This window comes from Passer domesticus, chromosome 9 (genome assembly GCF_036417665.1).
Source record: "Passer domesticus isolate bPasDom1 chromosome 9, bPasDom1.hap1, whole genome shotgun sequence".
NCBI classification, from domain to species: Eukaryota; Metazoa; Chordata; class Aves; order Passeriformes; family Passeridae; genus Passer; species Passer domesticus.
Genome location: NC_087482.1, coordinates 29,512,491 through 29,535,469, shown reverse-complemented (window position 1 = coordinate 29,535,469; position 22,979 = coordinate 29,512,491). Strand labels below are relative to the sequence as shown.

Here is a 22,979-nt window from a genome sequence, read left to right as displayed (position 1 = left end):
CGGCCCTACGGCCATTGAACCCGGGCGGGCCTGAAGCCCCGGCTGCGCGGGGGAGTGTGTGGGGGCGGGCGGTGTGTGGGGGCGGACGGTAGGAGCCGGGCGGGGAGGCGGCGTTACGGGGGCGGGCCGTAGGACCCAGGCGGGCGGCGTTACGGGGGCGGGCGGTAAGACCCGGGTGGGCGGTGTTACGGGGGCGGAGGCAGGGCCCGGCGGAGGCCGAGGGAGGCAGGGCCCGGCGGAGGAAGGCAGGGCCCGGCGGGCGGGCGGTGCCGCGCGGCGCTGACGCGCCCGGCGCGCCTGGCGCTGACGTGTCGGTGCGGGCGCTGGCGTGAGACGCGGGACGCGGGGGATGCGGGCGCTGATCCTGGTCGGCGGCTTCGGGACGCGGCTGCGGCCGCTGACCCTGAGCCGGCCGAAGCCGCTGGTGGAGTTCTGCAACAAGGCGGTGCTGCTCCACCAGCTTGAAGCTCTTCGGCAGGTGGGGGCGCGGGGCGCGGGGGGCGCGGGGAGCGCCGCGCCGCCGGCTGACCCGCGCTCCCGCAGGCGGGCGTCAGCCATGTGGTGCTGGCCGTGAGCTACATGTCGGAAGCGCTGGAGGCCGCTATGCGGGAGCAGGAACAACGGGTAAGGGCCCTTCCGTCTCCTCCCGCCTCCCCCCGTTACCCGGCCTGTCCCGCCGCTCACCCCTATCCCCGCAGCTCGGCATCCGCATCTCCATGTCCCACGAGAAGGAGCCGCTGGGCACAGGTAGGATTCGGGCAGGAGCTTGGGGCTGGAGGGCGGGCGCAGGCGGGATGGAAGTCCAGGGACAGCAGGGTGGGTGCTAGGGGGGGACACCGGCATGGATACGGCTAGAGACGCTGGGAGAGGGCACCGTGGGCATTAGGGTGGCTATGGATGGGTAGGGCGGGGGGACACCGGGAGTGGGACACCGTGACTGTGGGTGGGTAGGGCCGACAGGAGCAGGGCAATCAGGAGGGGTATGCCAGGATGGACATGGCAGGACCAGGGACAGCGGGCCGGGAGAGGATCCAGAGGGACTGGGGACTTGGCCGGGATGCTGGGATGGACAGAGCCCAGCAGGACCCGGGCTCACCACGTCCCTGCGGCGTCACTCACGGCCGCGCAGCGGGGCCGCTGGCGCTGGCGCGGGACCTGCTGGCCGAGGACGGGGAGCCCTTCTTTGTCCTCAACAGCGACGTGATCTGCGAGTTCCCCTTCGCGGCGCTGGCCCGCTTCCACCGGCAGCACGGCGGCGAGGGCTCCCTGGTGGTGACCCGCGTGGAGGAGCCGGCCAAGTACGGCGTGGTGGTGTGCGACGCCGACACCGGCCGCATCTGCCGCTTCGTGGAGAAGCCGCGCGTCTTTGTGTCCAACAAGATCAACGCTGGGCTCTACATATTTAACCCTGGCATCTTGCAACGCATCCAGGTATGAGGCGGGGTGCCTGGCTGGGCCAGGCTGAGGGGCCGTGCCCCCTGCTCAGCCCTGTGCCCCGTCCTCGCAGCTGCGCCCCACCTCCATCGAGAAGGAGATCTTCCCAGCCATGGCACAGGATGGGCAGCTCTACGCCATGGAGCTACAGGGTGAGGCCCTGTGCACAGTGCAGGCAGCATCAGGGGTCTTGCCTGCACTGCCACCCTCACACTGGGTGCTGTCACTGTGGCTTTGTCCCCACAGGCTTCTGGATGGACATTGGGCAGCCAAAGGATTTCCTTACGGGCATGTGCATGTACCTGCAGGCGCTGCGGGCTCAGCACCCCGAGAAGCTGCACTCGGGGCCCGGTGTCGTAGGGAATGTGCTGGTGGTAAGTGCCAGCCCCCAGCACACCAGCCCTGGGCACGTCACAAGCTCTCTGCATTGTCCCACCACTGTCCTTGCTGCCATCCTCCAGCTGTGCCCTCCTCTTCCCTGGCTGGCCAAGTGGCATGGGCTGTGCCAAGAGCTGTTTGCCCTCCCAACCCTGGCATGGGCCCTCTTCCTTCCAGGACCCCAGTGCCAAGATTGGGGCAAACTGTGTCATCGGCCCCAACGTGACGATCGGGGCCGGCGTGGTGGTGGAGGACGGGGTGCGCATCAAACGCTGCACTGTGCTGGAAGGGGCCCGCATCCGCTCCCACTCCTGGCTGGAGTCCTGCATCGTGGGCTGGAGCTGCTCCGTGGGGCAGTGGGTGAGGACACGGGTGTCCCTGCAGGGCATGGGGACTCAGCTCTTGCCCTCCCACCTCCTCGGGCTGTGGCTGCAGGGATGTGGTCCCTGCAGGCAGGAGCAGGAGCCCCGAGCCCAGGGATGTGACAGGGCCTCTCTGGGGCAGGTGCGCATGGAGAACGTGACTGTGCTGGGCGAGGATGTCATCGTCAACGACGAGCTCTACCTCAACGGGGCCAATGTGCTGCCACACAAATCCATCGCCGAGTCTGTGCCAGAGCCACGCATCATCATGTAGCAGCCCCCAGCAGGCCCCGCGCTCCCAGCTCTCCTTGGATTAAATATTTATATTTCCATTTACTGTTAAGCATCACCTGAGTGCAGCCCCAACACCGGGGCCTTCCCTTTCCCATCTTTCAGGGCACCACATAAGGAAGAATAATTTAATGCTGCTTTTCATGAGTCAGCCCCCAGCCAGGGGCAAGTTAACAGCCCAAATGCCCAGCTCAGCCCCCCTGCCCTGGCCCCGAGGCTGCTGTGTGTTCCCAGCACTGCAGCAGAGCCAAGGCCTTGGGCTCCCCTCCCTGAGAACGGCCCGTGGGGCAGAGAGGCTGCTGGGCACCTGCCTTCCCCACCCTGCAGCCCTCCCGCCTCACGCTGCTGCCCCGTGCTGGGTCCTGACCCTCTGGCTGAGGGTCCCACAGCCCCGAGCAGGGCAAGCGTTTGGGGACAAGGCAGTGTGAGGCGGGGGGGCTGCCCCGCTCCGCTGGGGGAGCCTGTGCTGTGGGGCTGGGCTCTACGAGCTGGCTGGCTTGGTGAAGTCGTCCACCCCTGTGATGGTGGCCTTACAGAAGAAGCAGTCCTTGTTGTTCATCAGGTGCTGGTTGATGCAGGCTCTGGGACAGAGGAGGAAAGAGCATCAGCCCCCACCCACACAGCACAGGGCAGGGCCAGGGGCTGGCAGTCATCCAGGTGGGGTCAGATATGGGAGCTACTCACTTGCATGACTTGTGGGAGCAGGGCCTGAAGATGGCCGAGATGGGGTGTGCGTAGCAGATGGGGCACAGGTCTTCCTCGCTGGTGGGCTGTGGGGGTTACCAGGAGTTAGCAGTGCCATCCAAAGTCCTGTGTGCCAGGCCTGCTGTCGAGGGCTGGGACAGGGCCGGGGCAGGGGGAGGACTCACCAGTGTGGCTGCAGCTGCCTGCTTAGACTCCTCACTCAGATGGTTCAGCATCTTTTCCACCTTTGCCAGCTCCTCAGTACTGATGTACTCTGTGTCTGGGGAGCAAACAGGGTGTGTGTGGGGTGAATGGGACCCTCAGGCTGTCCTGAGGCTGCTGAGTGATGCACAAGGGCTACAGCTGCCCTTGGGGACCAGCCAGGACAGGGAGCACTGGGCACTGAGAAGGGCAGAACTACTGGCTGGCACTGGATACATCCCCATCCAAAGTGCTGCTCATGGTGTGGTGGAGGAGGACATAGATACCTGTCCCCAGGACTAAAAGGGCTGGGATGTTGCAGGGTTCACAGACAGCAGCAGCCCCATTCCTCCCTCCGCAGCTGTGGGTGGGTGGTGAGCAGAGCCCAGCTCCCAGTGCAGTGCCAACACTTACAGGTGTGCAGGGAGAAGTGGCGCTTGTCCGAGGCCGGGGCGGCTGCTGCCAGGGCCGAGGGCTCGGCGTGGCCCAGCAGGTACTGGATGGAGCGCAGCTGGAAGCAGGGATCTGCCAGCAGCACCGCGGTCGCGCGCTCGGTCCTGCCAAGGAACACAGAGCTCAGACAACCCACCCTGAGCCCCCACACCACATCCCCAGCCGGTGTGCCCCCAGTCCTGCCGAGGAACACAGGCCTCAGACAACCCACCCTGAGCCCCCACACCACATCCCCAGCCGGTGTCCCCCCCGTCCAGGGGAACATGCTCAAATGCAGCCAAAGAGCAGCAGCCACCCTCCTCCTCCTCCTCTGCCACCCCGACTCAGAGGCTCCGGGGATCGATGTGCTGCTTCAGCACTTGCTGAGGCTGCAGCCCCTGAGCCTGGGGTTGCTGCAGGGCAGCTGAAGCATCCAGTGCTGCCCTTGGTCACGGCACCTCAGGGGAGATGCTCTGCAGAGCCTCACGCCAGGAGCTGCCCTCCTGCACCAACAGGACAGCTCAGGGTGTGCTCAGGGCAAGCGGGTCTTCCCCAAAGGCAGGAGGGAGGAGTCGTGGCCCTCCCTGGCTTCAGTGGGCACAGCCAGGACGGATGAAGGTCGCCTTAATGAGTGCCTCCCTCGGGCACCAGTGCCTGGTAACAGTCCCTGGCAAGGAGCAGAGCTGGCTCCGTGGCCAGCCCAGGGGCAAGCAGAGCTGTCCCAGCGGCAGGAGGGGCAAGGGAGCAGCCAGTCAGCACAGGCTGAGCCAGGGCGCAGGGGGTTAACAGGCCCTTGACTCGCAGCAGCCGCAGCCGCCAAATTAGCTTTTTGCTGCCCTAATGGAAAACAATTCCCCAGCTCTCCTCTTCCCACTAAACCGCCTGAGCTCTGGATAATGACATTCCTGCGTGTCCTTCACCCTATGGCCACTCCTTCTCCGTCGCAGCCCGCGGCACCCCCTCTGCCGTGGGGACCCCACCGGGCTCAGCCCCGCTGCTCCCCCCAGGGCCGGGGGTGCTGGGGAGTCCCCAGCTCGTGGGGTGATGAGGATTAGGGCAGCAGGAAGGACCGCGTTTGGGAGAGAAGCAGCACCGGGGGGTGACCGCCATCCCCACTGCCAGCCTGGGTGCAGGATGTGACACGAGGGGCTCCCAGAGGTGGCGGGTTTATTCCAGCATTCCGCCAGAGGCTGGGCAGCGGCGGAGCAGCCGCGCTATGGATTACAGCCGGTCGCGGCTCCCCGGCGGCTGCACACCGGCACGGCCGAGGTGATCCTCAGCTCCCCTGGGGACGAGCGACCACCACGCAGGGTCGGTGCTGGCTGCGCATCGCTCTGCCCGCCCGCAGGGAGGGCCACGGCCAGGGACGGGGACAGGGACCGGGCCAGGGCCACCACTCCCCGCGCCGGGGCCAATGGGATCCCGCCCGGCCCCCCGGCCGCGCACCGCCCGCCCGTAAATAGGGGCAGAGCGGGACCGCGCTCCCGGAGCGCGCCCGGCTCCCGGAGATGCCGCCCGGCAAGGAGCCGGACGAGGCTCCGCGGAGCTCGCAGCGTGCGGATGTGCCCCGGCGGCGCTGAGCCCGGAGAAACTTCGCGCTCCGGGGATGAGCAGCTCCAGGAGGCAGCGAGGCGCCAGCCCAGCCCGACACACAGCCCCGCAGCGCCCCAGCGCCCCAGCCCGCTGATGCCGATCGCCGGCGCCCACCCGGCCCCCGGCAGCCCCCGGCAGCGCAGGTACGAGGCAGCCTCGGGTGAGCCGCGGCAGAGCCGGGCACGGCGATGCCGCCCTTGAGGTCTTCTCAAGCCCCACGGCTGGAACCGGGATCCTCTTTCGCGGGGTGCAAAGGGGTGCCTGTGGATGCTTGGTAGATCCAAGCCAGCACTGGGGGAGAGACGAGAGACGGCGGCAGATTTTTTCTCGCGTCTCACCGAGCCTGGCTGTACAGAGGCTCCTGCCTGCCACAATGTCCTCGCCGGCGACCGTGGACACGGTCTGGCCGCGGGTGGCAAAGCTGCTCCTGCTGCTGCTCCTGCCGTGCGCCCCCCGAGCCTCCCCGCAGCCCCAGCGCTGCCCCGACGCCTGCATCTGCACCTCCGACCTGCTGAGCTGCAGCCGGCGGATGCTGCAGCGGGTGCCCCGGGCACTGCCGCCCACCACCACCACGCTGGACCTCAGCCACAATGCCCTCGCCCAGCTCCACGACCACTGGCTGGCCGCCCTCCCGCACCTCGAGGCCCTTCACATCAGCCACAACCAGATTCGGGACCTTTCCCCGCGGGCTTTCCACAATGCCTCCTTCCTGCGGCACCTGGACATGTCCTCCAACCACCTGCAAGCTGTGGAGAGGCACTACTTCGAGGCGCTGGTCAGCCTGGAGGAGCTGCTGCTCTACGACAACCACATCAAGCGGGTGGACGAAAACGCCTTTGCCAAGCTGAGTGATCTGCGGAAAGTCTACCTGAGCTGGAATAACCTGACCACCTTCCCCTTCCATGCTGTGCAGGGGCTGGGAATCCACAAGCTCCGCACGCTGGACCTCTCCTCCAACAGCCTGAGCAGCATCCCCGTGGAGGTGCTGGCAGCTCTGCCTGAAAACATCGGCAATGGCTTGTACCTGCACAACAACCCCATCAGGTGCAGCTGCCCGCTCTACCTGATGCTTCAGCGCTGGAATCAGCGAGGTTTCAGCTCCGTGAAAGATTTCTTTGAGGAGCACACCTGCAAGGTGTCTGACAACGCGCCCCGGTCCCTGATCAAGTTCCTCAAACACAGAGACATGTTTGAGAACTGCTCGGCGAGCACCGAAGACGTGCACCTCTCGCACTTGGAGGTGGTGGTGGGCCAGCCCGTCCTGCTCACCTGCAACACCAGTAACACCAGCCTGCCGCACGCTGCCACCACCTACATGTGGATCACCCCTCACCACGAGCCCATCAAACACCCAGGGAACAGCAACCGCTCCCTGGAGCTCTATCGCAACGGCAGCCTGAGGATCGCCGCAGCCAAGCCCTGGCTCTCGGGGGTCTACGTAGGCTTGGCCATGAACAGCCCCTACAACTACAGCAGGATGTGCGAGTTCAACGTGACCGTCCTCTACCCCAAGGCACCTGGGGAGACCTTCAGCACCGGCCTCACGACCCTGCTGGGCTGCATTGTGAGCCTGGTGCTGGTGATCATCTACTTGTACCTCACGCCGTGCCGCTGCCTGGGCTGCTGCAAGAAGCCGGCCCCGCTGAGCCCCCCGCAGGAGTGCAGCGCCCAGTCCTCCATCCTCAGCACCACTCCCCCTGCCACCGACGGGCCAAACCGCAAGGCCAGCGCCAACAAACACGTCGTCTTCCTCGAGCCCATCAGGGAGACACAGAACGGCAAGATCCGCCTGGCCCTTGGCGAGGACTTCCCCGACCCCAAGCACCCCAAGGTCCTGCAGCTCAAGTCGGACTCGGAGTCCATCAGCTCTGTCTTTTCTGATACCCCCATTGTGTCTTAGTGGGACAAAGCTGGGAGCGGAGCCGAGACCTCCCAAGAGCTGGTCTCCTCCATCGCTGCTGGATCAGGATTATTGGGCATCCCGATACTGGCTTGACCACGACCCATGGGAATGATTGACATCACTCACAGCTGCTTCAGCCACGGGCTCCTCGTGGGTTTTGGGCCACGGGCACGTTGGTGCCCAGCAAGAGCACCTTGCATAATCTGCTGGCAATGGCCTTGTTAGCACACGGGTAACGCTGATGAACCCAGCATGCTGGAGAAACACCCCCTCATTCAGGCACCCACCCTCCCTAATGTGACACCAGGCCTGGGGGTCTGGCACGTCCCCAGGCATGAGATGCCAAATCTGACACCACTGCCACAGACCCTCCAGGCCAAGGATTAACTGTGACAAGTGGGACACTGTCCTGGCTCATGTCAAGGTCCTGAGGAATGGCAATGCCACCGCCCTCTCCCAGCACAGGCCGGTTGCCATCAGCATGCCATGGCTGGGAGCAGGGGACTGTGACCCTGTCACAAACGGGGAGTACACACCCCCACACCCCTCCCCAAATTTGGAGGAATGGAGCTCAGCGCCTAACCAGCCACGCAGCCAAGCAAACCTCACAAGCTTTTGCTTCCCGAGAAGCTGTAACTCGTCAAGGCAGGACGAGGTGACGAGTCACAGCGCCCCTGCCCGCATTGCTCAGAGCTCGCCGTGCCACAAGGACACTGAGGTCTCCGATGCACCACGCGCTCCTTCGCTGCTTCTCCTTGAGGCGGACGCGCACTGCTCAAGCACAGCTATTTAGGCAGTAACCTAATCAGCCTATCGATAAATGTGAGTAATCCTCCCCTCTCCTGGGTCGTAATTCTCTAGTTCCATTGGAATAAAAATGCCTATTTTTTTAAGCTCACGCTGGGCTGAGTGTGTCCTTGCCCTTGCAGCAGTGTGCAGCTCACGGGCACAGCGGTGGGAGGCTGAGGTTTGAGGGAGCCCTGAATTCCTGCAGGCCTGGCACATGGAGCCAGGCAATCTGCACTGGACTGGCAGCCTCTGTTCCCATCAAGTGGCCTTCAGGTGGCCTTGGCAAGGGGGTTAAATGTGATGCTGGTGAGACAGAAGCATCCAGCGGTTTGTCCTTGGGAAGGCAGGTCCCCTAAATGATGCCTGGGAGCTGGGGAAGGAGCAGCACTGACTGACACAAGGGCACATCCAGACCCCAAAAGGAATAAGCAAGGTTTAGATGCAGGGTGAAGATACCACTAGGGATGGGACTGGCGCTGCCTCTGGCAAAGCCCTGGTGTTCCCTGCAGATGGAGCCCCCCCCTCATTTCACCTGTGCTGCCTTCCCTGGCACCCATCCTTCCCTCTTCCTGAAACAGGGAGTGGTTCTGCCCCCACCCCAGAATGCCAGTCTGATCCCACAGAGGGATAAGGGTATCCTACCCATCTGCCAGTCACCAGTATCCCATCCACAGCTGGAGCAGGAGCATGTGGCCATCACACGCAGCACAGGGGAGGCTGGGGCTACCAGCTGTGGGCAGGAGCACAGCTCACACATCATGGGGACCAGAACCCTTCAGAGACCTGCAGCCCCCTCCCACAGCTGAGCGCCCTGGTCCCAAGAGCTGCTGGCATCCCTGTGACTGGCAGGAGGGGAAGAACCCTGTGGCATCAGGACCACACTAGCAACACATCCTTTCAGCTTCTCTGGCTAGGAAACAAGCAGCTTTTTTCCCAGCAAAAACTCAACTTTGTGCCCAAATAAATTGTCAATACCTCCTCCCCATGCAAGGAGGGGTGAGTGCTTGGGAGAGCAGCTCCCTGAGGCAGCCTGGCCTCCCAGTGCTGCTGCTGACAGTGACTTTGTGCAGCTCCGTGGGGCCGTGCCCCGCGGCGGGCGGAGGTGACGGATGCACAGCGACAGCCCCCGCTGGCTGTGCCCCTGCTGGCCCTGTCACCTCGCGTTAGCACAGTGTCCTGACGGGGCCACACGCCGTGCCAGCCACGCCGGGGGCTGCCAGGGGCTAACGAGGTGCCTCGGTGTCGGACACAGAGGTGAGCGGCACCTTGAGGGTGAGCTGAGCTGCTGCCATCACCCTGGCTTTGCACCCAGGCAGGGATCCCATGGGAAGGAAGGTTTGAATTTCACCTGGGAATGTCTGGGGAAGAGGAGACCCAGCTGACTGCACCAGCCACACAAGGGTACTGACCCGAGCGTGGCTGCACCTGCTGAGACAGTGCCAAGCCCGTGCCAGAGCATGTGCCACGTCTAAGCACACCTTGCTCCAGAAGGAAAGATGAAGTGCTGCTCTGGGCCCCAGCACTGGAATGGGTGTTACCCACCCTTTATCACCATTTCTGTCTGTCTCCCCAGGAATCTTCCCCTTCCCCACTGCCAACACCAGCTTCCCAGGCATTAGTGTTCCTGCAAACCTGCATCCTCAGCTGAGGATAATGACTGAAGACTGGGGAAAGCTCAGGGAGCATAAGAAAAGCTCCCAGGGGCCTTTCCAGGGACACATCAGCCTGAGAAAGCACAGGAGAGCTCTCCTAGGCTGGCTGTAATTCTCCCATCCCTGCAGGAAAGCTGAGGCTTGCTCTCAAGGGCCTTGCTCTGAGATTTGTATCCATGCTGCTCTCAAGGGATCCCTCTGCCTCTACCCAGGAAAGTCCTGCTGCTGCTTTCCACACATTCCTGATGCTCAGAAAGGATCCCACACCACCACACTGCTGATCCAATGAGCACTGGGAGGTGGTTTGAACTGCTGAAGCAGTTCATTAAGCAGCCTGAAAGGCAGAACATCTCAGCAAGGAAAAACAGCCAGGAGCAAAGCCTCTCTGATGGGCAGGAGCTGGGAAACCTAATGGATGTTCCCCAAGGAATACACTGTCCTCTCCTGGCAGCCATCTCCACCATTACACCCCTGACTCCCTGCCAAACCTCCCTCCTGCTCCTTGACTCTGCCGGGCAAAGTAATGGGTCAGCACAAAGCTGACTGGCCCTGGCACACAGGGACTGGTGCCAGTATCTGTGGGGACAAGGACTAGCTTTGGGATAAGGAATACCTTTGGGATAAGGAGTAGCTTTGGGGACCAGTGTCCAACACTGACTCCTGTCTCCTCTGGCACCTCACACCTCAGCCAGGACAATGGGGTGCACTGAATGCCAGCCCCATCCTGTCCTCCTGCCACCAAGGATGGACACGGCAGGGCCTGGATCCTTCCCTTATGATGCTCACAGCTTTCCAGAGAGCTCAAATCAGCAAAGCCTGGTGCTGGCCAACACAAGGCCTGCTCCTGCCTCCTGGCATGTGCCTGACAGCCCCAAGGGGCTGGGAGAGCCCAGCTCTAGCAGTGCCATCACTCAGGATGTAGCACTTGGAGTTGGCAGCTTGTAAAAGCACTGACCACACTCCTTTTTTAACCATGAAACCTAGGCCAGAGCTAATAATTCCTCCATGCTCTGGCTCATGCTCACCCCTATGTTACACACTGCAAAACTGCAGTACCACCCATTTTCTGAGTTTTTTAGCTTTACCTTTTAGGGCAAGGTACAAAGGACTCCTTTAGATTGTATGGTCCATGAAATGTCTACTCCTGTCCCTCCTTCCACCACAACTTGCTCACCAACACAGTCGAGGGAGCATTAGTGTTTAAGGGATGAGTAATTGCAAAGTCTCATGGGAACTAAGCAGAAAACTGCCATGTCCATGGGTCCAGGCAAGCCCCAAGGGCCCCAGCAGCACTTGAGCACACAGGTGGGTGGCCAGGGTGTTTGGGAAGCTGCAGGCTGGGATCTTCTGAGCTTTCCAGTAGAGGTGATCCCCAAACAATTTAGCAACTGAGCAGTCTTTTTCAGCCTTCCTCTCCCACCCAGTCTTGTGCCTCCTTCCTTTCTGCTCACCAGTGTGTTGCTTCTGCCCCAGGAACTCCTTTGTCTCCTCTCAGCCCATCTCTCTGCACTCACCCCTAGTTTGCAAAGGAGAAGAGTGCAGAGACCCAGACAGAAATATCCCGACACCACACCAGCCCCGTGCTGCTTCTGGCAGGTCCCACTGGCTCCTGCTCAGCATCCCACTGGCTCAGCATGCTTGTTTGTGGTCCAGGATCCCTGTCCTGTGCTCTGACAGCCAGTACCACCATGATCCAGGTGAGCACAGTGCTTTTCCTTCTGTCTTCTCCATCCTTCATGCAGAAGTCCCTGGGAGATGCACCTTGAAGGCTCTTTAGCACTTGTCCTGTACAGACTGGTTCCCTGGCTCCTTGCATTGTCCCAGCCCTCTCCTCATCCTGGCAGCATCACCTCCCTGCCTCTGAGGGGATGGAGGGAGCATGGGGGAAGCATGAGGAGCAGAGCAGTGGCCCTGCCCTGACACAACCACAGCTCATTTCCACTCTGGGATGGCCACTCACTTCCCACAAAGCCAGTCCTAATTACAGCATGCCCTCACACACAGGGGACCACAGCCTCACCTCTGGGCCTCACCCCTTCCCCTGCCACTCGCTCTCGCCAGCATCCTGACACCAGCTCTGGCCAACACTGCTCCATTAGCTCACTCTGAAAGAGGCTTAATAGAGAATCTGCTCAATTATTTAGCAAGCAGACAAACGGAGGGATGATACAGCCAGGGTCTGTGGTGTGGATTCAGCCCAGCTCCTGGCTCAGCCTGGCAGATTTCCTTTCCACCCTGCTCAGTCATTAAGGCTGCAGAGGGAGCAAAAGGACATCCCTCCCTTGGCCCTGCCAGCCCCTGACACTCCCCAGTGCTGAGGGCTGGGAGGAGGCACTCACCAGCCCATCCTGCCTGACCCAGCAAGGAAATGAAGCTCTGCTCTCCCAAAAGCACAGCCTGCTCCATCCAGGGACCAGGGTGAATGATGGATCAGCTATCTCCTCACAGCCCAGCCCAGGCAGTGCTCCCTTTCCTGGTGCTTAATGGCTCTGCCTGATGCCAGGAGTCCACAGCAAGAGGACTCAATGCCTGGATGAGCGTCCTGTGCTGGGAAAGGAGCAGCTGAGGCATCTGATTGCAGCTGAGAACACAACTGGATGAGTTGGCAGCTCTTACTTAACTTCCCCACTGCAATGTTCTCATCCCACAAACGGGGCTTTGTTCCTTTGGTACCAGATGAGCCCATTCCCTGTGTCCCAGATGTTTGCAGCACCTTCCAACCAAGTGCCTGGCACAGTGTCTGCTTACTGGGTTAGAGGCAACCAGAAAATACACAGCCAAGCCAAGGAAGTCCCCCAAGGTCCTGTGCCTGCCCTCGTTCTCTGGGGCACAGCCTCCTCACAGGGAACCAGGCAGGGTCACCCTGTCCCTGGTAATTCCCACAGGGACATTCCTACATGCAAACGTGGGTTGGAAAATCTCTTTGTTAATGATTTCTCTCAATATGTGAGTTACCAAACGGGACCTGGAAGAGATTTCTACCAGCTTTCAGCACTGCCCAGGCAGAGTGCTTCTGGGAAAGGACAAAAGCCTGCCCTATTATCCTGCTTGCTGCACTGACAGAGAGAAAGGAAAAAGGAAAGCTGTCAACAGATGAGTTCATGAAATGGGTCTACTCTGGAGAGCCTGGTTACGTGCAGGACCCTTTAAATCACTTCAGCCATGCAATCATTACCCATGAGAGGGTAAAGGGGAAGGTTTGAATTCTCCTGTTCCATTCCTCTTACTCAGGCACCTGGATACAGATACTTCCCCTTGCTGTGCCCTGGGCCAGCCATCATGGACCATCTCCTTGGGGTTTGGGTGATTGTTACCCCAGCTGCACCTCTCAGGTTGCAGCACCCCGTGGTGATGGTGCCTGGGACAGAGGATGAAACCAGGGCTGAGCCCTCGAGGAATACAAAGGCAGCAGAAAAGCATCAGTTTTTTGTTTTCTCCATCCCATCCCTGCTGCCATTTCCCAGTGTGGCTGCACAGAGCAGAACAGCCCTGTAAGTGGGGAGCAACACCCAGTCCTCAATTCAGAGTGCTGCCAAGAGCATGGGGGCTCAGTGCTCCCTTCCCCATGACACTCTGCCTTTGATTTCTGCCTTCCCCTCTGCTCAGGCAGCAGTAGAGGGTCTCCACACTGCCTGCCTTGGTTCTTTTGTCTTGATTGACCTCAGTGGCTCCCCTGCAACTTTTGCTTGCCTTTTATAGATCACTGACGTACCAAACCTCAGGTTTAGTGCATGGCTTTGCAAAATCACATAGAAGAATTTTGCTTTATGGATATTTTTCCCTGGGCTTCCTCCTGTTCCACCTTCTGCTTTCCCAATCAGTCAGGTCCACCTTAAGGACACGATGCTTTTCACACATCATTCCACTATTTTGCATTTATTTCTCCTTTCCAGTGCTCAGGGAAGTGACTACAAAGCCCTTGAACATCAGAGACTTGCCAGTTCCCTCGAGCACAGTGTCTCTGGTTTGTGATGGGGCAGCCCAAGGCATGAAGGATGCTGTTGGCACACAGGGGACAGTGCCACTTGGTGATGACACTGGCTGCTGGAATTCACAAACCCAAAGCACAACAGGCTTTTCAGGGAAAGAATAGAGTCTGGATGCTTTCTGTCTCTCCAGGACTCCTGCAGGCTAGGAAGGATGTGACTGATATCCCACTACCATTTCCCAGTGCTCTCTGGAGTTTGATAAACTGAGGGACAACCCTTCCCCTTCCCCATTTTGACCTGACAAGTGACCTGACCTGGGACATGTTCAGTGGAGAGACAAGCAGGGAAGGACTTCTCATCCTGGCATGCAGGGAACTGTTTTATCAACTCCCCCTTCCCTTCAGGAAGAAGTGTCTAGTTGTGGCAGCAAATTCATGATGTTTGCCCTTTCCACAGAGCAAGGTTCTGAGGGCAAGCAAAATCCACCTCTGCTCACAGTCCAGAAAGGCCACTGATCAATGACCTTGTGCCCAGGTCCTGGCACTGTCACACTTGGGGCTGTAAGACTGGTGCAGCAGCCACGGGAGGCAGGTTATAATTAGATATATTTGTGTACATCTTTGAGTCCTTGAGAGAAGAAGCTGAAAGACTGGCTGCAGGGCTGAGCCACTTGGCCAGATGGGACTCTGCTCTCTGCAAAGCCAGACACTATTGTGCTCTCCAAACATGAAAACAAGCAGGATGTGCAGCACAGACAGAAGAGCCCCATCTCCTACAGCAGCCTACAGCAAACAGTGACCAGGCAAGACACCTGCAAATGACACTGGGAGACAGCAAAGGCAGGGCTGCAGAGTGTCTGAACAAGCCTATTTGCAGGACTCAGTACAAGCAGACAGACACATAAATGATCAGGTCAGCTATGGCTTGGTCCAGCCACAACACCCCCCTAGTGCTGCCTCTCTGAATAACTGGCTGCTGTAAAGACAAGATTTGTTTCATCTTAACATCAGCATCACCCAAGTGCCTGGAAAAGACCTGTCTCACTTTTGTGGCACACATCTGGGCATCCAGAGAGCTCAGCACACATTCTGATGCCTTGCTTAGAGGGCTCCAGGGTGAAGGAGCTCCAGTGAGCTGCCTCCCAGCCATCACTGTGTGCTGCAGCACTTTGATGTGTCACCACACCAGCACAGCTCTGTCACATGCAGCACCCACATCTTCCAGCAGCAGCTGTCCTGTCACACAGTGCCAGGCCCCATCCCAAGGAGGAAGGTGCACACATGCTGTCAGTACAGCATCTCACAGCCACCTCTCACAAGGGTTCTCCATCACACCCACCTCTCACAAAGGTTTTCCACCACCACAGGAAGGGGCTTTGCACCCAGCAGTAGCACTGGGATGCAGCTGCTACAGGGAACGTGGCTCCTTGGTTTCTGCCTGCTCTACATTCATCAGCTTCACCTCATTTTAGTCTCCACACCCCATGTTGCTCCTGCAACACCTCCCATGCCCCACTGCAGCACCCAGAGCAGTGCCACACACAGAGACCCTGTGCTCTGGAAGGCAAAAGCCACTCACCCCTGAACATCAGTGTCCACCAGCAGCCGGACCAGGATCCCTGTCACAGCCACAAGGATGGGGTAATGGTCCACGCTCTCCAGCCCTGTGGAAGCAAAAGGGAAAGGTAAGAGCTTCTGCCACCGTGTGACAGGCAGAGCAGGGCAGGTCTGAGGTCTGACCCCACCCAGCCCTGCACTAGCCCTCAGTGCCAGGCACCCTCCCTTCCCAAGGGCACACTGCCAGCAGGGTTCCCTCGGAGAGGACGGGGACACTGACCTGGCAGACGGAGGTTGACCACTCTGTCAAACAAGTTCCTTTCAGCTGTCACACGGTTCAGCACCTGGTTCAAGAGCTGTGTAGGGAAAAGCAGAGAGGGTTTGCATTTTCTGGATGGGCCTTCCTGTGAGCAGCACCCAAAGAGCTTGGGGCAGCATGTCCTTAGAGTTTGGACTCAGTGCCTGAGAGCTGGTGGATGCACAGAAGGGGGCTCACAGCACACACCTAGCTTGGCCCTGGCAATGGGAGGAGTGGTACCACATCACAGCGGCTGTACCAAACCAAAACCTCCCAGGGAAGAGTCAGTCTGTGGTCAAGATACCTGAACGTCAGCACCTCCCACCTAAATCTGAATTCCCACCTGCAGAAGCCAAGCTACTTCTGCAGAGAAAAGCTCCTGGCAAACAGAAGCTCCAGTCCCCAGGACAGCCAGAACCTGTGAAGGGTGAGCTGGCAGCCATGGGCCAAAGCAGTGTCAGCAGGGTGAAGTCCAGTGCAGGTCCTGCCCTGCCTGGAGCTGGCACCAGGATGGACCCACCAGCTCTGAAGCACAGGGTGAGTGCAGAGAGCAATCTGCAGAGATGGAATCTGCTGTGACCACACTTAATTAGCCACCATTAGCTCTCACCCAAACCCCCAGTGGGACAAGTAGGGACTGCTCCAGGCTTGATACAACTGCTGCAAGCTCAGCCCCATCTCTCAAATGCAAAATCCCTCTTCCTGCTGCCCCAGTGCACAACAGCAGCACACTGCACCCCTCTGTGGGCCTGGTCAGTGGTGGGGCATGGCTTCATAACAGCAGCAGGTAGCAAGGAGGAAGCTGCAGCACCCCACTCTCTGCTGCACACTCCCCAGCTTGCCTAAGCCACCTGCTAAGGGCCCCTCACTTTCCTCCTCACTCAGCTAAGCACTTCCCTCATGATTATGGTACCAGACCCTGCTACCTCTCACTCTGTTTCATCTGCTCAGAGCCCTGAGCCCAAAGTATGAACCTTTGTGGTACTGCTAAGGTGCATCTGACTGCTCTCCACCAATCCAGCATACAAGGGCAGTCTGTCCTCAGGGCTTTCAGGATTGCTCATGCTTTAGAAAAGAAACAAATTTACTGGACCTAAAGGGTGTTGTGAGTTGGAATGGGGCTGTCCCAGTCACTGTGGCAAGAAAGTGGAGACATTTAGTACCAAATTCTAGGACTGAGGGATAAAGGACCAAGATGCCTGCCCAAACACTGGAGTGCGTGCCCTGTGAAACCAGCCACACTCTCCACAGCTCCTCACCCAGAAATATCACACCTTCTCTCCAGATTTCATGGCACTACTTGTCACAGGAGAATTCAGCATTTAGTGGCCCCTCATAAGAAGATTTAAGCAGCTGTCACCCTCCCTCCCAGTAGAGGCAGAAATCAGCTGTGACCAGAGCAGTTGCAAAGGAGGGGAGCAGTTGATATGTAGATTTTAGGGAGCACCACCCATTCAGCACCAGCTCCAAGTACTACAGCACTTGCAACAGGAGCCCCTGGTTCACCACACATGCACAGAGAGGGCAGAGGGCTCCCCATGCCCCTCCAGATGCTGCCTCTTCACACGAGATGGTACCTGGGCGAGCCTCCGAAGCAGCAGCTCGGACGACGGGCGGTTCCAGTCGAGGAAGATCTCTGGTGCCAGTGTGACAGTCATTTCCAGCACCCTGAGCAGGCTCACAGACAGGTCAAAGCAGGTGGCACACACCTTCAGCTGGCGGCTGTCCACAAAGTTCCTCTCCAGGCGCTCTGCTGCCTGCTGGATCTGCCAAGCAATGGAGACGGCTTAGAAAGCAGCCCCTTCCCAAAAGGAGGGCTGCGACCCCCAGCCCAGTGAGCTGTGCCTTGACTCCCTCTGTGTGCAGGACACAGCAGCCATGGAGTGCTGCACCCCACAGCCCTGGTGCACACCCACCTCCTGGATCATGCCAATGAACTCGGAGAAGGCCCAGTTGAGCTGGTTCAGGACGCTGTTGAGGAAGCTGGGGGCCAGGTCGCGGTCGCTGCGGAGCAGCTCTGCCATGTGCCGCTGCAGCAGGGTGGAGGGACACGGCTCTGAAACAGGCAGAGACAGCTTCAGTGGCCTGCTCCCAGGGCAGCCACGAGTGAGGGGCAAGGGCAGGCTGAGAGAGCAGTCCTGGGCTTGGGACTTGTTGGCTTGTGCCTTACAGTAAGCAGAGATGGCAGGACACTGGGAGCTGGCACAAGGACTGTTCTGAGCAGTGATCGTGCCTGTTGGGCCTCCCAGCACCTCTTTCCAATGCCAGCCTGAATTAGCCAGGGAAGAGCCCTCTGTGCTGGCTGCTGCCCACATGCACAGGAGCACTGCCCTGCAGCTCAGCATCCCTCTTGCTCAGCTCTGCAGAGGCACACGGTCAGCTCAGCATTAATTCCTCCTGATACCAGTGTGGCAGCACCTGCCTGGAGCCAGCACAGCCACCCTGGCCTCACATGGCTGTGCCTGTCTGCCTGTGACTGGGGAGGAAGGCATCCAGTAAATCCCACTCCTGAGAGGCTTCTGTATGCAGCTGAGGCTGGTTCTGCCCTTAGCAGGGTCAGGCAGAGCTGCCCACACTCCCCAGCCAGGATCAGCCCAAGCACAGACACATCCTCTTGGTTTTGTGGCACCTCATTTCTGGACTTCCTCACTATTGAGACCACAGATGAGGTCAAGCCCAGCAGCTGGGAAGCACAGTCAGAGCTGTGAGGGACACCAGCCCCCATGGATGGGCAGGGAAAAGAAGAGGGCACAAATGGGACAGATGCTTCTCACCAGCAGAAGGACCCACTGTCAGCAAGAGGCTCACAGAACATTCAGTACAAGGGAAGGGTATTGGAAACAAAACTCAGGGCTTGGAAAGAGAAACCAGCAGACTTACCAACTATAGGGATAACAGTTGATAATAGGGAAAAACCCCTATCTAACTACATCTTCCTCCACTAGAAGCTATTAGAAACAGCAGGTGGAAACCCTGGCAGCACCAGAACTGCCATGCCCAGAAGAACAAGCTGTGCTGTGACTGCAAAAGCTCTCTGGGGTTGCAGCCTATTCGAAGGGCCAGTGTGGCAAAGCAAACACAGGACAACTTCCATCACACCCAGAAGGATCAAGAAGCAAGGCATAACTACAAGCAGATTGCTAGCTGGGATTAGCAAAGCCAGGAAGGGATGACAGGAGACTGCCATCTGAAGTGGAAACAGGACAAATTATTCTGTGAATACCCACTGGCAAGTGCAATGAACTTCTGTTATTTTGGAGGACACTCACTGAATCTCACAGTGCATAATCACCTCAAGCAGGCCAGTGGCCCAGCTTTGATCCTGCCTAAAAGCTCATTTTTGGGAGGGATTTCATCACAACAACTGTCTTTGATGTCCTACTCCCACCCACATGTACTTTCCCAGCCTTTGGCTACACGTGGCTCAGGGACTGGCCAAGTCAGACATCCTTTTCACATATTTATTGGCCCTCTGGGGATTTCTTGCCCAGAGTCCTCTGAAACTGTGTAAGCCTTTAGCATTAAATATGTCCCAGAGCAACATTCCACAGCTCAGTTGTGTGTAGCAGGAGGAATTCGGATTGGAGCTTGGCTCCTACTCGCTTTATTTGTTAATATTTATTCTCTGTAACCCCTTCCTTCTGGTGGTAGAGACAGCAAGATGTTCCTCTCCAGCACTTCCTCCAGCTGGCTGTGATTCCAGATCTTCATGACAGTCTTTTAAACAGGATCAGCCCTAGCCAGTGCAGTCTCTCCCACTGAAACTGTCCCATCTTTGTCCCCTTTGCCACACCTCCCTGAAGCCCAACACCTCTCCCAGGTTTTCTTTGGAGAGGTGGAATCAGAAGCACATGCAGCATCCAAACCACAAGCACGTGGCAGATTTGCACAAAGGCATAATGTGGTTTTGGTTTTGTTCTGCTTTGCTTTCCTCATAATTCCTGTTGGGTAATTTATCCTTTGACCATATTCAAGCTGCTCTTCTCTAAAAGATTACAATAGATTGCCAGTTGAAGGATAACCCTCAGGAACTGGTCCTGAGGCACAAGACAAGCCCAGGAGTCAATGCTGGGGCATACCTTGTCTTCTCTGCCAGTGATGGGTGAAGGGGCACAGCACACTCTTACTCCATCACCCTACATTGGGTGATGCTGAATTCTATCCATGTTTTCTCTCCCAGTCATTCAGAATTGAAAGGTCTTCTTACAGGGTTAAGTTCTTACTGCTTTCTTTTCCCCAGCCTCCCTTCAGCATGTAAAAACTGCTCTTTGTTAAAACTGCTGACATATTAGTCCCTTTCCAGCCTTCAAGTACCAAAGCAGTTCTAGACAGAGATCACCACTCCTCGTGGAAGAACTCTGCGTGTTGTCCTGCTGGTCTGCTGCCAAAGCCCCTCGTACTAACATTGCAAGTCAGGACAAATCCCAGGATGAACTGTCCAGACAAAGTCTACCTCATTAGAAGGGCAGCTTTGGTTTTTTGAAGGATGCTCCTATGCTTGTAATAACTTGCTTTATCCTGATTTTTAGTCAATGAGTATTTCCTCACAGTCTTTTTTCAATGAGTGGTGTGATTCTGCAATTCTGGGTTCTTAAATGCTTTCTCTGGTGTTGGCAGACTGTGTCAGACTATAAGAGCATTGAAAACTGGTGCCTTTTGTCAAACCTCTCCACAGGTAAATAGGTTTATTGAAGGTTTAAAACCTAACACCAGGAAACAATTATTTCCTTGGCTTTTGTTGATCCCAAGGGGATTCTGAATCTAAAGATGCTAAGATCACTGCTACTCTTTGAAAGCAACGTAAGGAACACACCCTGGAATACAGCACAAACAGCTTCATTCCTTGCACAATTTCCCAGATGAGGTAATTGTTACTGGTATCCAAAACCCAGTCCTGGTGCTGTGTCCATCTTCATTTGCAATATGTTCACTTTTGCTGGGACATTCCCACCCACCTGAGTTAGCACTGCCCTCCTGGGCAATGCCACTTCCCTTATGTGCCACTGCAGGCAGGGGTGTCATTTCACAGGGAGCCTGTGGATACCCAGAGATGGGGAAGCTATCTTGATCCTGGCACTAGTAAGTCGTCAATGCTTCAAAGTTTGTACCTCCCTAATACAAAACCCACTAAATCATGGCTTAGCCTTTGTTATGACAGATAAACATCAGTCATTGGAACAGAAATTAGCAGTTTTTCAAGGCCAGAAATTTTGACCTCAATACATTTAATGTGGGCAACAGAGCGTGGCACCAAGGGGTTGTAGATAAATCTGATGTTTCCACAACAGAAACTTCCCTGCAAAAACATAAACAGAACAGAGGAAAAGAAAACCAAGGTAGGGGAAATGGTGAATTAAAACACAGAGTTCTTTAAGAAGATTATAAGGGAGCCAGAAACCCCAGTGCTCTAGCAATCACCTGGGTTAAAAGGGGTCACTGAGAGCACGATGAAGCACAGACATAAGTTAAAACATAGGAGGTAAAGTGAACATAATCAAACATAGGAGATGGTAGGCAAGGAGAAAAGGGGTAATAGATGGAGAAGATATAAAAAACATCCTTGACTGACCATGGTAATGCAAAGTTTTTTCAACTATAGGAAAAAAAAATATAGCAGAATTATTTAATAGAAGTAGTAATGGCAGAAAGTCTAACAGTAGCAGAAGCCCATTATTATAGACAGTTAAAAATTAATAAAGCAGGCGAAGTGGAAGCCTTCAATAAGTGCTCCTACTAGATAATGGTGAAGAAGCAGTCACGTACTTTCATCACAGGAAGGTAATTATGTACTTTTATAGTTTGCTAATGACCCAGCAGGATTTCTAACAGGGCTAATTGTGAGACCTCTTGGTTAGCAGCCCAAGGGGGTCCCTGGACACAGTAGCATTTACAGTAGAGCTTAAGCACAGAAGGGGAAAGCCCCAAATGGACCAGATTCAGAAGCAAAGCAGCTCCACCCAACACCAATGTGAGATTTGGAAAGGCTCCAGATGTATCTGTGAGCCCATGTCAGTGCACTTGTTCAGAGATGCATTTAGAGAGGAGCAAAGGGGAGGCTGCAGGGCCAGGCAAAGGAAAGCAGGCAGCACCTGGGGGATGAGATATCCATGAGGCTGAGTGTGAGGCATCAGGATGGCCCAGAGCTCCTGGGATCTGTGTGTGCCTCCAAAGCAAAGCCCTGGTAAACCAGCTGATGCATGACCAGCACATCAGGGAAGGTTCCCACCTGCACGGCACCAAAACCTCTGGGGCTGCTAAAAACATGGCAAGGGTGAACACCCCACAGGGCTCACAGAAAAGCAAAACCCCTTCCTGAGTAAGAAAGAGAGGCCATGCATTTTTCCCCACTGAAAAGGACCAAGAAATGAATTTACCCTGGTACACAAGTGCTTCTGAAGAATAAAATGTTGTAAAGCAGAGAAAGGCAGGGCAGCAGCAGTGGAAGACAGAAGGTGAGGTTAGGTAGGGGAAATGGCTTCAAACTGAGAGAAAGCAGGTATAGATTAGATATCAGGAAAACATTCTTTACTGTGTGAGGGTGAGGCCCTGGCACAAGTTGCCCCAAGAAGTTATGACACCTCATCCCTGGAAATGTTTAGAGAAGGTTGGACAGGGCTTGGAGCAACCTGGTGTAGTGGAGAGTGTCCCTGCTCATTCTTGGAACAAGAATGAGCTTTAAGGGTCCTTCCAATCCAAACCATTCTATGACTCCCATCAGGAATCATAAGCCATGGATTTATTTCTAAGGGTGACCAACCACCATCAGAATGGCTTGGACAGTTCAACTACTACCAGCTGATGCTTTTGGTGTTATCAGATTAAGGTGGGATCTCCTCCTGAAAGTCCTCTTCAGCTTAGGCATTTGCTGGACTTGGGGAGGGGACATGAGTGAACTCTTGGCCCATATTGCACAACATCTCAGCTCGATGATCTCATGGTCCCACCCACCTTCCCTCCACCTGAGGGGTGTGTGGGCAGAAGGCCTGGGGCAGAGCAGCCCTGTGATACAACCTGAAGCCACCCTGCAGCTCTTGCTTTTCCAGGCCAGGCTGGGCCCAGCAGGGAGCCACCGCTGCTGCTCCCGCTGTGCGTGCCAGGACAGCACCTGGCCTTGCCTACAAGTCATGGTGAAAGCAAAACCAGTCCCTGCAGCACCACTGAGCACAAGTACCCCAGCTCTGAACAGCCCCATCTGCTCTCAGGAGCCAAACTGAGGCAGAGCTCTGCTTGCATGAGAGCTGTTCAGTGTCAGCAGAGCTGAGCAATAACTCCAGGAACAAGCAGGGACACAGATGGCCTTTCTGAGCCTCTGCCCCCTTGGGCTAAGCCAGACAGCATCCACTGCCCGCCCTCAGTGAGCACAGGCAAGAGGCAGTGGAGGAGACCAGGCAGTCTGTGCTCTGGGTGTTCCATGGACGTTGTGAGGCAGCCTGGGCAAACCTCCCCCACCTGTGCAGTCTTCCAAGGAAGCATCCCA

At 57.2% G+C, this 22,979-nt stretch overlaps 3 protein-coding genes across 7 annotated transcripts in view; 2 read left to right on the top strand and 1 right to left on the bottom strand.

The window, feature by feature from the left end:
• The first annotated feature begins 209 nt into the window (after positions 1 to 209).
• On the top strand, positions 210 to 2,509 carry GMPPB (GDP-mannose pyrophosphorylase B). 2 transcript variants are annotated; one of them, XM_064432274.1, is made up of 8 exons: positions 217 to 478; positions 544 to 624; positions 699 to 747; positions 1,130 to 1,431; positions 1,508 to 1,586; positions 1,681 to 1,808; positions 1,990 to 2,172; positions 2,317 to 2,509. In XM_064432274.1, the coding sequence occupies exons 1-8, from the start codon at positions 350 to 352 to the stop codon at positions 2,446 to 2,448; spliced, it is 1,083 nt and encodes a 360-aa protein (XP_064288344.1). In that variant the 5' UTR covers positions 217 to 349; the 3' UTR covers positions 2,449 to 2,509. The 2 variants fall into 2 exon arrangements, with proteins under 2 accessions (XP_064288343.1, XP_064288344.1); XM_064432273.1 differs by having other exon boundaries at positions 210 to 478; positions 1,990 to 2,509.
• Positions 2,483 to 22,979, bottom strand: part of RNF123 (ring finger protein 123) — a 47,943-nt gene continuing 27,446 nt past the window's right edge. For all 4 annotated transcript variants that reach the window (XM_064432258.1, XM_064432259.1, XM_064432261.1 and 1 more), the window contains exons 32-39: positions 17,419 to 17,558; positions 17,080 to 17,268; positions 15,485 to 15,560; positions 15,227 to 15,311; positions 3,765 to 3,907; positions 3,335 to 3,429; positions 3,150 to 3,235; positions 2,483 to 3,046 (exon numbers count right to left, since the gene is read on the bottom strand). In XM_064432258.1, the coding sequence (XP_064288328.1) occupies positions 2,947 to 3,046; positions 3,150 to 3,235; positions 3,335 to 3,429; positions 3,765 to 3,907; positions 15,227 to 15,311; positions 15,485 to 15,560; positions 17,080 to 17,268; positions 17,419 to 17,558 (914 nt within the window). In that variant the 3' untranslated portion in view covers positions 2,483 to 2,946. The remainder of the gene's footprint in view (positions 3,047 to 3,149; positions 3,236 to 3,334; positions 3,430 to 3,764; positions 3,908 to 15,226; positions 15,312 to 15,484; positions 15,561 to 17,079; positions 17,269 to 17,418; positions 17,559 to 22,979) is intronic.
• Positions 3,961 to 8,161, top strand: AMIGO3 (adhesion molecule with Ig like domain 3). Its single transcript, XM_064432265.1, has one exon. The coding sequence runs from the start codon at positions 5,749 to 5,751 to the stop codon at positions 7,273 to 7,275; it is 1,527 nt and encodes a 508-aa protein (XP_064288335.1). The 5' UTR covers positions 3,961 to 5,748; the 3' UTR covers positions 7,276 to 8,161.

Coding starts and splice junctions, on each gene's coding strand:
- GMPPB (XM_064432273.1), top strand. CDS start 350: ATGCGGGCGCTGATCCTGGTCGGCGGCTTCGGGACGCGGCTGCGGCCG. Junction 748..1,129: donor GAAGGAGCCGCTGGGCACAG/GTAGGATTCGGG, acceptor ACGGCCGCGCAG/CGGGGCCGCTGGCGCTGGCG. Junction 1,432..1,507: donor GCATCTTGCAACGCATCCAG/GTATGAGGCGGG, acceptor CCGTCCTCGCAG/CTGCGCCCCACCTCCATCGA.
- AMIGO3 (XM_064432265.1), top strand. CDS start 5,749: ATGTCCTCGCCGGCGACCGTGGACACGGTCTGGCCGCGGGTGGCAAAG.